This window comes from Brachyhypopomus gauderio, unplaced genomic scaffold, assembly GCF_052324685.1.
Source record: "Brachyhypopomus gauderio isolate BG-103 unplaced genomic scaffold, BGAUD_0.2 sc47, whole genome shotgun sequence".
In the NCBI taxonomy this organism is placed as follows: domain Eukaryota; kingdom Metazoa; phylum Chordata; class Actinopteri; order Gymnotiformes; family Hypopomidae; genus Brachyhypopomus; species Brachyhypopomus gauderio.
This window is the reverse complement of record NW_027506873.1, coordinates 2,265,664-2,277,959: the sequence shown is the minus strand read 5'-3', so window position 1 is coordinate 2,277,959 and position 12,296 is coordinate 2,265,664. Positions and strand designations below refer to the sequence as shown.

The window sequence follows — 12,296 nt, the reverse complement described above, 5'->3', positions numbered from 1 at the left end:
TACATTTATGGCATTTGGCAGACGCCCTTATCCAGAGCAACTTACATTTTTATCTCATTTTTATACAAGTGAGCAATTGAGGGTTAACGTCCTTGCTCAGGGGCACCGCAGTCATGGCCTCAGGTCTGGGGATCGAACCCACGACCCTCCGGTCACAAGACCAGTTCCCTAACCGCCAGGCCATGACTTTAAGAGGAAGGACTTACATTTTAAGCACTACCAAGTATTTTGCAGATGAATTGGTGCTTGGCTCTGACTGGCCGTTACATACCCGCAACATTTTCATGTATAGCTGCACTCTGACCTTAAACTAATGGCACGAGTGTGTGTCTGAGGTTTTTAATAGTAGGTGTTTTGCATACTCTGGTACCTCAGACGTCATTCATTCTGTGTTGAATTATTAAAGGCAAATATTAGGAGTAGTCCAGACACCAGGATAATTATATGGAATGTAAGTCAAGGTCTCCTTTACAGTTTTGTACACACATACACTTGTAGTGTTCTGAATTCATATTAAGAGAGTTTTTAATTGTTTATGTTAGAGAGGTTTTTTCCCCCTTGATTATATAATGCTGTGGCTGACCCTTTGTGTGTATCACTTCACAAACATCCAGCGTGTGTCCATTCCTCAGGTTTTTCCTGGACATTGCTTCAGACTGTCCTGCCAGTGACTCGATCAACCACAGCCTTTCCTTCATCAGCGACGGAAACGTGCTGGCCCTGCACCGCCTGTTGTGGAACAACCAGGAGAAGATTGGCCAGTACCTCTCCAGCAACAGGTGTGCCGCGCCAGGCCTTCTGGCCATCAATGGAGATGTGCAGAAGATGATTCTTGTAGCTGTGTGGACAATTTGCAAAATCTGGCAAGAAGGAATGAGAACATTTTGAGATACCTGGTACCCATTGTAATGCTTAATGGCATGAGGCCATTCACATACTGGTGGACCACTTCACTATCTGTGTTTTCTAACAAACCATGGCATAAAATCAGAGGTTACATCTTCCCACAATGCCACATTCACACCTACAGGATTAATCTAGCACAGATATTTTTATGGGGTTATTGAAATGGCATTGCTGGCAGTTTGCTGAAAGTTACATATGACATAAACCTGATTTATCCAGTTAATCGTATGTCAAAGCCTAGCCCAAATGAATTCACTGAGCGAACCGTTTTAGGCTAAATGTATCTATATTCGAATTACACTTTTTCATCTGAACTCTGGTGGTGGTGAACAGTAATAACATTAACAGTGATTGTAATAGCAATGTATGAATATAATGTGTAAGTAGGATAGTAGTCAGAAGAGAATGGCTTTGTTAGCTTTAGTTTTATTCATGTCATTGCTTGAACAAGCCCTAAAGGAAATGAGACAGACTTGGTAAGATTGTGTATGATATACACTGCATGTACACCCTCCGTGACATTTTTGTGTAGGCCGAGTGCCTAGACTGCTATATCTTTCCAGTATTGCCTGTCTTGCAGGCATCTTTCAGGGATGAATTTTAAGCTCAGACCAAATCCAGACATTACTGACATTGGCTTTAGAACCAGGTATTAGGCAGCACACAGTGAAACTGCACGCATGACACCATTTGAAAGGGAGAGTGTATTAATGGCAATTTGGAAGCCATGCTGTCGAGCAGCTGTAGATCAGCAGAGATCTATTCAGGAGTCGTGTGTATTACCTTCCAGCCTTTGCCCAAAGCGGACTTGCGTGTGTTGAGGTTAAGCAAGCCAGATGTAGGCTTTGTGCTCATTTGCATCTGAAAATATACTGATTTTCATATTTCATCTGAACGTCATGTGTTTTTCATGGTTTTGCGGTGAAACCTTTAAATACGGTAATGCACTCTAAAAACGTGCATTTGCCTGCTAGTCTGATCATGTGACTTTTCTTCGTTTGCACTTCATCTGCAGGGACCATAAGGCAGTGGGACGTCGCCCTTTCGACAAGATGGCTACCCTGCTGGCCTACCTGGGTCCTCCAGAACACAAGCCCGTGGCCGACACACACTGGTCCAGCCTCAACCTAACCAGCTCCAAGTTTGAAGAGTTCATGACCAGGTAATGGACTCTAAAAACAGGAACTAAAATGGGAAAATCCACACACAAAAATATAAGCTTTTATGCCTCTTTCCTTCATGCTAGACACATTTCCTCTGGAATTTATTTTGTGAAATCACAAAAGCCCCTAACATTGCAATCAGAATGGATTCCTTAAAAATGCTTTTGCAGTACCAATACTTCATTGTGAAATATCCTCTTGTGAAACCTTAACTAACGTTGCAATTAACTTGCAATTACAATTAACATCAAGCTTGCATAAGCCAGGTTGTGCCTTGGCTAACATCTGCCAATTCTGCTCAGACACCAGGTTCACGAGAAAGAGGAGTTCAAAGCACTGAAAACCCTCAACATCTTCTACCAGGCTGGCACCTCAAAGAATGGCAACCCTGTCTTCTACTACATCACTCGCAGGTGAGAGCCTCACTGTGGTCATGGAGAGGTGGTGCAGGTCTGAAGGTCCACTCATTTTGGTCTAGGTCTGTGGGATGTGTCTTGACTTCATAAAGGCCTGAGGAGTGTAAGGTACTGGTGGTGGTGGTAGTTTGGTTGCTAAATATGAGTATAAATAAAATTATTCTAAATGTTTTGTTTAATTCGCTTTTTTAATTCCTTATTTACATAAATCCTGAACTGTGGTGTATTTGGTTGTCTGGTCATTTTAATGAGTTAGGAGATGATCTCTTACTGAACACTGCTGATACAACTGTGAGCAAATTATCCTAATGAGATATTCATGAAAATGAGAGACTAATGTGATATTTGTGAGAATGAGAGACTAATAATATGGGTTTGCCAGGGTTTGTTATTGTAAATTATCTAAAATTACATGGCAGCTGTAGAGGACCAAAAGAGCCATTTGTCGCTTTGAAAATGCACTTTTTACACAATGTTCCCATGTTTAAGACAGAACTGGTTTATTTACAACAAAGCTTGTAGATGACAGTCTTTTCTTTTTCTTTCATCATATTTATTACCAGTTTTAAAGACTTTTAAAATACATGGTTTATTTAAATACATGCATCTATTGCAATTACAGAAAAACTGAATATCAAAATATCATAACTTGTTTTTGTAAGGGGGGGGGGGGGGGGTGTGACCAATTACCAACCAACCAACCACAAAACAGATTTAATCCACAGATCAAATCATGAGGTATAAGGTGCATTGGCTGGGGAGGAGCCAGTTCTCTGAGCTTGTTTAACGCTGACTGGCTTGGTTTGGCTTTGCCCACTGCTGCTAAGTCAGTTATGTAAGAGACAGCACCAGACTGACTGAGAAGGACAGGAAGGCCCAACTGGAGGGAAAGGAAGCCATGGAAGATGAGGCAGAGGTTGCATTGGTGCTCAAAGAGGAATTGCTTGTGCTGATGTTTGTGTAATTTGGTGTGGGCGTGGTTGTGCTGGAGCTGCTTAAAGAGTGCATGGATGTGCTGGATGTTGGGTTTGATGTGGTTGTGCTGGAGCTGCTGGATGTGGGGGTTGAAGTGGGCGTGGTTATGCTAGAGCTGCTGGATGTGGGGGTTGAAGTGGGCGTGGTTATGCTGGAGCTGCTGGATGTGGGGGTTGAAGTGGGCGTGGTTATGCTGGAGCTGCTGGATGTGGGGGTTGAAGTGGGCGTGGTTATGCTGGAGCTGCTGGATGTGGGGGTTGAAGTGGGCGTGGTTATGCTGGAGCTGCTGGATGTGGGGGTCGAAGTGGGCGTGGTTATGCTGGAGCTGCTGGATGTGGGGGTCGAAGTGGGCGTGGTTATGCTGGAGCTGCTGGATGTTGGGCTTGAAGTGGGCGTGGTTGTGCTGGAGCTGCTGGATGTGGGGCTTGAAGTGGGCGTGGTTGTGCTGGAGCTGCTGGATGTGGGGCTTGAAGTGGGCGTGGTTATGCTGGAGCTGCTGGATGTGGGGCTTGAAGTGGGCGTGGTTATGCTGGAGCTGCTGGATGTGGGGCTTGAAGTGGGCGTGGTTATGCTGGAGCTGCTGGATGTAGGGCTTGAAGTGGGCGTGGTTATGCTGGAGCTGCTGGATGTGGGGCTTGAAGTGGGCGTGGTTATGCTGGAGCTGCTGGATGTGGAGCTTGACGTATCTGTGCTGGAGTTGGTCATGGTAGTCATGTAACTGCACATTACAGTTAAAACCATTAGAAATCTGCCCACACGGAGACTCATCTTGTTCCTTGAGGCCTGTGTGAATTGAAAATTCAATAGCTTTCAACTCAAAACAAGGAAAACTTGACATTCCTTGTTGTCATCACTGCCTGAACATGTGATGTGCTTACTGCACATGTTCATAATGTGATGATGAAGCAACGCTTGATATAAATGTGGTTAAGAATAGTTTAAGTATAAGCTTCTAGAATGCTATGCTACAAAAACAAACACAAATAAAAAACATGTATAGCTCTGTAACAAACACAAGCAATATATTTATACATTATCAATTTTGATCTGAAATGTTGCTGAATCACAGTTTGGTCTCAACAGCTTGAGGATTGAATCCTATTGCCTTAAACCTGATCTCGGTACTACAATATTAACCTTTAAACCTGATCTCAGTACTACAGTATTCACCTTTTTAAACCTGATCTCAATACTACAGTATTCACTAGGGGTGCAGGAAAAAATTGATTTGAGCTCGAATCACGTTTCTAACATTGAACGATTCAGAATCGATTCTCATTTTCAAAAAATAAATTTTTTCCGGGTGCGTGTGTGCCTTCTCAGCCACCGTAGTGTTAGATAAAACAAGGAAACAGCTTTGACTATGTGCAGGCATGCTAGCCTAGGCTACAGAGGGTTGTGTAGTGTACCGTATTTGTTGTTGCGCCGCTAACGTATGAAGTCCAAACGGCTCCGCGGTCTTTGAAAGCGACCATTTGGAAACACTTTAGATTGTACTGTCAACCCGGCCCGGGTTAGAATGGGCTTGATCGTTTGCACACGCATAAAGATGCTACAGATGATATTCGAGTTACAGTGATTATAACTCCTGGTAAAATAAAGTTAAAATAAAAATAACTTGGTTCATTTAGACATAATACTGCTGTAATACTGCAAAGTCGTGGTCAGAGGTGAACTTCGGTATAGCCAGTGTGTGTTTTATTTCAAATAATTAACACCCTTGAGCCAGTGTGTCTTTGGACATAGACGGCAATGCTGTGCCGTTTGCTGTGATGGATAATTAAAGTCTAGCTCTTATTTATGTATAGAAACCTAAATCAACAATATAACCTGTAGCGTCTTTATGCGGATAAACGAGGGGAGTTGGAATTCGCCACAACACACAAGCCAAATCTGTCGCACATGAAATGCTACAGGCACCGTTCAGAAACTGATCAGTTCAGTTAATCAGTTAAATGTGTTCAGTTCAGTAGATATATGCAGCTTTTAGAAAATATGGTGTGTGTATGTGTGTATATATATATATATATATATATATATATATATATATATATATATATATATATATATATATATATATATATATATATATATATATATAATCCGTGAAGTGGAAGTTCTGGCCGCTAACGTAAGCCTACCCATTTTATTAATGTAACAGCACTTTTATTTTTGGGAGCACTTTCATATATTTTTAATTTTTGTGATTTGTTAAGGAAAATGGTGTAATTTTGTTTCTGGAAGTGGCATGTTCTCAGAAATAGGCAGCTAGCCTAAGCCTAATTCTTGTACGAAGCAATTTGTTGTTTTTACAGAAAGAGCAGTATTTTTGTATAATATATTTTTTGGGTAGTGGCCAGTTCTGGCAGCTAGCCTAAGCCTACCAATTTTATTTATTTTACTACAGTTTTATTAGTTTAATGTAGTGTTCTGAGTGTCAGCCTCAAACAGACATGTTGTCTTGTTGTCACATATTTACCTTTGTGTGTTTACATTATTGCAATATGTTGATAAAACCTTTACAATTATAATATCTTTATAAAGGTATTCAGCAGACTGCAGTAGCTCGTTTTGAATTGAGAATCGTTTTTGAATCGGAAAATAATTGTTTTTGAATCGAATCGTTGGGATCCGAAATAATCGGGCAAAAAAAATCAAATCATGACCCCAAGAATCGATTCTGAATCGAATCATGGGATTCCCAAAGATTCGCAGCCCTAGTATTCACCTTTAAACCTGATCTCTGTACTACAGTATTCACCTTTTAAACCTGATCTTGGGACTACAGTATTCACCTTTTAAACCCGTGTTGTCTGCACCACATCAGGTAAATGTTTAAAGCCCTCGATTCTACAATATTTACCATAGAAACTTGTATAGTTGTGTAGTTATAGACTGATGGTAAAACTTATGAAGTACATCAGGTTTCCAGAACAGAAACTTTGTGCTCCAATGCAAACTTTAATTTCTCTACGTATCTCACCCAAGAACACTAGTTATTTGAGGAATCATCTTAAGATTTTTCTAAATAAAATCTGAAGATGTTTATATGTGTATGTATATACACTGATAAATGTATAAATGCAGATCCACTAAAACTGCTTCATGTATATGTACCTAATTAAGTCCATTAAACAAAGTAATGTGCTCTTTTTCTGCCACTATCACAACATAACTGAATATTCTAAATGTAAATATGCCTGGTTATCCACTGACATACTGGTCCCAGTAGTTACGTTGGTAAGATGCCTACCTGTGTCCTGTGTCGTTACACCCAGAGCAGAATGATGTGGTCTGCACGGATCCTGCTCTTCCCAAACTAAAATGTGTCTGTTTTATGAGACTGCTGCCTTGTCACATGACTTGTATTTTCTTTGTAAATGTGGACCAGCGTTGGTTAATGACATGGGCATGCCCGTGACACTGAACCAAAGCAGTGTTTCATTTGATTAGGCTTTGTTTATGTTTTGCATTTGAGAGTCAGTAGAGTTCTTTCACACTCAGGGTTGCCCTGAGGGGGGGCACGCTGAATGCAAACCCACTGGGGTGCGTGGTTCCATGTATGATGACTCCATGTATTCTTCATAGCCGTTCCTCATTTCCTTTAACTGGATCCTCTATGCGGTTGATCTGTGATCATGTGATCTTATTCTTTGTTCTCCACTCCCTGATTTGGAGAGCATCATTCAGCCCAAACTCTCTGGGTCACTACTACACGGTCAAGCTCTCAAAATGTATATTATGTCACCAATTACAGAGATGTGGTCTTGCTGAATGCATAAAAAAAATACTTTCATCATGTGTGATCTGTATATATTCAGTGATTTTAATTTTGTTATTAAATTTATTAAAGTGATTGTTATTTGTATACCATTGCATTTAATCCTGGTCCTGGATTTTATAATGTAATGGTGTCTCCGTTAGTGTTTGCGTCCTGGTGATTTTAACAGCTCAGTATTTACATTTACAGCATTTGGTGGGCACACTTGTCCACAGTGACTAAAAGAAGTATATATGGTCATTTGAGCATAGATAAGTCAGTAACCTCATCAAGACAATGTTCTATTTTGAATGGAAGACAGTAAAAGCTGAGATATTATTTAGTGAATATTTAAGTGCTTAGCGACATAGTGAGAGAGGTGAAAATAGGTGACTGTAAGAGTCTTCAGTCCTTGTTTGACAGCGTCCCAGCCTTGCGGACAGATGGATGGTCTGGGTACCAGGGCGGAGCAGAGCCTCTATGCTCTTCTGCAGGTCTTCCTGCAGGCCTTGAGTTGGGAGGGACGGATGTGTCGGTGGTTGTGTCTGAACACTGAGCCTACCTGACCCAGAGGACATGCGCAGGAGATCAAACAACAGGCTCTACCTTCTGTCATTTAGATCATAAAGAATGAACAAGCCCATAAATCAGCATCTTACTCCCCCTGTTGGCGGCCTCAGTGACTTTCTCAAGTGTATAATTCTTTAATTTGTCCTGCCTAGTGACTGATTTATGCCAGACTGTGTATGGGACAAGTGTTGAGTGCAAGTATAGACCCGAGCGTCTTCCGTGATCTTTTGAAATAAAAACACGAGGGTCCATTCTGTCGATTATACAAAATGCGTTTAATCTGTGTTCTTCATACATCCAAAGCAGAAGTGGTCACAGAAGCTGACATGTCCAATAATGAAAGTTTGTATTGATTAGTTTCTTTCATACACCATTTTAGTTTAATTTTAAGGTTTGTGTCTTTTTTTTTTTTTAGTCCTTGACATAAATTGCACTGCTCAGACCTGGATGAAGGATGATTTTAAAATACAGAATTCCCATTAAAGACACGACACGATTGCATTCAATTGAGGCCCAAACAGCTTGTTTTCCAGAAAAGCATGAAATGGTTCAAATTCCAGAATAATGTTAAATGGAGGTAGGAGCGGCAGGTGGGAGTTATTAAAATGATTTAAAATACAAGCACCTTTAGATGTTTTTAGGCAGGTTTCCTGTCTCTTGAAAACCAGAACAGAAGCTGAAGCTCTGGATTTGTGCCTTGTGTGACGTCAGTAGTTCAGAAGGTCGTTAGTGATCAGGAGGAGTACGTTTAGAGAGATTGTAAAAATAGCCCAGGAGCCATTTCCCTGGCCTATGTTTCTGTTAAGCTCCTGGTTGACCCTCTTCACACTCCTGGTGCGAAGTGTGGTTGTCCTCCGCGTGCTGGAGGTGAGGATTGTGTCCACGGTGAACAGCATGCCCGTAGTGGTGCCTACATCTGGAGTAGAGGTGCCCTCCTCTGACCGAGGCCTGACCAGCCTGACCGAGGTTCTTGGAGTCTCTTCGGTGTGCGGCGCGTCGGTGAGTGCCCTTTCTGGCGGGCGACGCGGGGAGACTGTGTAGGCTGTGAAGTGCCAGCCACCCGTCCGGCCCAGGTGGGCTTCACCGCAGGAGGACCAGACGTGGCATGGGCACCCGACCACCCGGCCCGGGGTGCGAGTGACCCACGCCTGCAGGTAACCCACGCTGGCCGGGTCCTCGCAGGCCCATCGGTTCCCACCCAGAGTCATGAGCCTGAGTCCCGAGAGCCCCTCGAACGCACCCTCACTCACCGCAGAGAAGCGGTTGGCATGCAGGTAGAAGTGGGCCAGACCGGTCAGCCGATCCAGCGAGCCAGGCAGCACCTGCACCAGGGAGTTGTGAGAGAGGTCCAGCACCTGCAGGCTGGGAGGCATGTTGGTGGGTACGGTCCAGAAGCTGTTGTAGCTGAGGTTGAGTGCCCTCAGGCTGGGCAGCGTGTTGTTGATGAACACCACACGCTCCAGACGGTTGTCCGACAGGTCTAGCTCCCGCAGATTCCACTGGTACGCCGTGTCGTTTTTGTCCAGGAACCGGATGCGGTTGCCAGACGCGTGTAGCTCCCACAGCGAGCGCGGTAAGGACGTGGGCAGGTGCGTCAGGCGGTTGTGTGAGAGGTCCAGGGTGCGTAGGTGGGTGTAAGGGGCGAGGCGGTGGTCCAGGTCGTACAGCCGGTTGCTGGACAGGTTGAGGGTGTGGATGTTGAGCTCCAGGCCGGCGGGCAGACGTTTGAGGGACTTCCAGGAGCAGTCCACCTCCCTGTGGCCGTCGGCGCAGGAGCACATGTGGGGGCAGGACGCATCAAGACCTCCTCCCAGGAAAACCAGCACAAGCAGGCAGGACAGTGAAATACAGTCACACATCTTCAGCGCACACCTGTGCATGCAGACAGAAGGAACAGTGAATGACGACTTCAAACCTAACCAGGGATGGACACAGAAATATATATTCACATCCTACAAGCAAATGCTGTGAAGTTTGATGTATTCCCTTTACACAGCTTCAAGAAGAGATGCCTTGCTCTCTTCCGGGGGGCGGGGGAGTTTGCTCCAGCACCCTCCACAGCATCGTACTCCTCCATACACTCAAAATTCGAACGACATCTAACGCAACACGTCTCAATGGCAGGACTGCGATTGGTTGTCGGAGAGGTGCTCTCGAGGTCCTCCACACGTTCAGCGCATTTCAAAGAGCGTGTGGATTTCACTAGTGCACCTCAGCCCCTCTTGAAGAAACACGCATGGGTGAAACGGGGACACGTGCCAGTACTGGGGAGAACACAGCCAGGGCATTTCTGCTTTCTAAGCTTTTGTACTGCAGGGCTGGTAGGAGATGCAGTCCCTGAGCTGCATGACTTAATATGTGGACACACACACACACACACACACACACACACACACACACACACACAGAGCTAGTTATGCATTGTGCTGCAGAAGAGCTCTGCAGGGCTGGTTACTGGGGCGTCCCGCGTGCCCTCGGTGCAGTGTACGTACCGGGACGAGAGTGACTAAATGGGGCGCTTTCATGCCCGCCCCCTCTGCCCGCACAATACTGCCAGGACCAGCGCAAGCCCCCCCTGAGCTCCCCCTGCTGTTAATTGGTGGGTCTCTCTGCCACGCACTGCGAGTTATCGATCGGCGAGCCGATCGATCCAGAACAGCTGTGGTGCTCTGAACTAAGTGAATGATTAGAAGAGGGGAAATGACGGCTTTTCCGGAGCACACGTTTAATTGCTGACCAACTAAGTTCTGCATGTCTGACCAGATCTGTCCTGTACATTGCAGGTTTAATTTCAAACCGTGTGCGTGCCACTACCTCAGCTAGAGTGTGATCCGCTGCATCATTACTTACATTCTCTTCATCACTCCCATGTCATTTCTCCTCTTCCTCCCCAGTGTCTTCTCTCCTGTCCTCTCGTCCTCCTTTTACACGAGTTCTTGTCTCCTGTCCTCTCGTCCTCCTTTTACACGAGTCCTTCTCTCCTGTCCGGTTCCCGAGTGCTCGTTGTCGTGGCCGATGTGGCTACTCCGGAGTCACACCAGCACGGCAGCGGCAGGCTGTGGACGGACGCTGGTGGTGGAACAGGCAGGGTGCGTGCGTGTGTGTGTGTGTGAGCGGGGGTACGAGGGACAGGAAATGAGGTGGGGGGGGGGGGGGGGGGGGGTTTGCGGGAGGAGGGAGAGTGGTGGAATCGAGCAGAGTGGAGCAGCCCCAGATCACAGATTGCTGATGGGGAGGCAGAAGAAAGACTGACTCTGGAGTTTCTACTTTAGTGCCCCCCCCAACACACACACACACACACACACACACATCTCGTATGTTCCCTTTGTTTTTCCTGGATTGTTCTTTGTTTTCTCTATCTCTCCCCCTCCCTCCCTCACTGTCTTCATACCAAACATCTCCGCTACATTCGTTGTGAATGTGTGTTTAAGGTCTAATCTCTACTTCTTTTTTCCCTTCTCCCTGAAGATTTCTCTCTTGTACTTATTTTAACAACAGTTCATCTAAACCCCATTTAAGTAATGATCAGTCATGGGTCCTCTTTAGATTTGTGTTGGGTACTCCTGGTCGTTGGTCATTTACCATCTTCTCACCTTCTTCAGTTTGTTGGGCTTGAAACCATGGCGAAGCGGACGAGGATCTCAAGCCAGAGTGGAAGCTCTCTGTGCCTTTTCACTCCAACTTTTCCTCCTGCCCTCTGCTCTCTCAGGAAAACAGCATTCTTTTACAGTCCTGTCAGAATGCCCAGCAGTGCTGTATCCTCTGCCTACTAATGCAGTCTTTGCTGTGTGTGTGTGTGTGTGTGTGTGTGTGTGTGTGTGTGTGTGTGTGTGTGTGTGTGTGTGTGTGTGTGTGTGTGTGTGTGTGTGTGTGTGTGTGTGAGCGAGCATGCTGCAGTTCGTGAGATAGGATGGAGAAATACAGACGTAGAAGAGAGAATATGAACACATATTGATCTGCTAATTTTTTTTGCCTAAATTACCACTGAACCTTTGATCTAAAATCTATGAATACAGAGTCATTTGGAGAGCACTCTTAATTCCGTATGTAAATTTCCTCTATGTCAATCGTACTCTGAACGACCTGTTCCTGGTTACTACTGTGAGTTCTGTCTAAATGGTCCAATGGAAGGTAGCCACAACAACCTTGAGGTAGCCCCAGCAATCTTTTCATCTTGTTAAAACAAATTCTGTTGACACAAACAGGGTATTGTAGCAATGGCAAAAAAACATTTTCATTATACTGTGATGTTTAAAACAACCAAACCAAAACTTGGTGGCATAATCGCAATGTAATGTTTTACAAAAATGAGAAATGGATGGAAATCCTGGTTATTTGAAAGTTGTGGCACATAGAAACATTATTTTAGTTTATTGCCATCTTTAACTTATTTATATTGCACAAATAGAGCAGTAAATACCAAAAGCATTATAGTGAAGCAGTTACTACTAGAACATCAGTATACAATGCAAATATTATTAGCATATCACTGCTATTTGAAAAGCT

At 44.4% G+C, this 12,296-nt stretch overlaps 3 protein-coding genes across 6 annotated transcripts in view; 1 reads left to right on the top strand and 2 right to left on the bottom strand.

The window, feature by feature from the left end:
• The window catches only part of LOC143487624 (neurofibromin), a 61,656-nt gene that overhangs the window by 24,652 nt on the left and 24,708 nt on the right, over window positions 1-12,296 (top strand). For all 4 annotated transcript variants that reach the window (XM_076986655.1, XM_076986658.1, XM_076986654.1 and 1 more), the window contains 3 exons: window positions 633-779; window positions 1,922-2,068; window positions 2,372-2,482. In XM_076986655.1, coding sequence (XP_076842770.1) covers window positions 633-779; window positions 1,922-2,068; window positions 2,372-2,482 — 405 coding nt within the window. The remainder of the gene's footprint in view (window positions 1-632; window positions 780-1,921; window positions 2,069-2,371; window positions 2,483-12,296) is intronic.
• LOC143487573 (uncharacterized) lies at window positions 3,424-7,798 on the bottom strand. The gene is made up of 3 exons (XM_076986593.1): window positions 7,681-7,798; window positions 6,714-6,779; window positions 3,424-4,243 (listed from the first exon to the last, which is right to left on the bottom strand). The coding sequence occupies exons 1-3, from the start codon at window positions 7,796-7,798 to the stop codon at window positions 3,570-3,572; spliced, it is 858 nt and encodes a 285-aa protein (XP_076842708.1). The 3' UTR covers window positions 3,424-3,569.
• LOC143487611 (oligodendrocyte-myelin glycoprotein) lies at window positions 8,133-10,931 on the bottom strand. The gene is made up of 2 exons (XM_076986641.1): window positions 10,641-10,931; window positions 8,133-9,662 (listed from the first exon to the last, which is right to left on the bottom strand). Exons 1-2 carry the CDS (start codon window positions 10,658-10,660, stop codon window positions 8,498-8,500), a joined length of 1,185 nt encoding a protein of 394 aa, XP_076842756.1. The 5' UTR covers window positions 10,661-10,931; the 3' UTR covers window positions 8,133-8,497.

Bases quoted from the DNA above. Each gene is read 5' to 3' on its own strand.
- LOC143487611 (XM_076986641.1), bottom strand. From the start codon at position 10,660: ATGGGAGTGATGAAGAGAAT. The intron at 9,663-10,640 runs GTAAGTAATGAT...CTGCATGCACAG, and splicing joins ATGGGAGTGATGAAGAGAAT to GTGTGCGCTGAAGATGTGTG.
- LOC143487573 (XM_076986593.1), bottom strand. From the start codon at position 7,798: ATGTCCTCTGGGTCAGGTAGGCTCAGTGTTCAGACACAACCACCGACA. The intron at 6,780-7,680 runs GTACCCAGACCA...GACACATTTTAG, and splicing joins AGAGGCTCTGCTCCGCCCTG to TTTGGGAAGAGCAGGATCCG. The intron at 4,244-6,713 runs GTAGGCATCTTA...CAATTCACACAG, and splicing joins TGTAACGACACAGGACACAG to GCCTCAAGGAACAAGATGAG.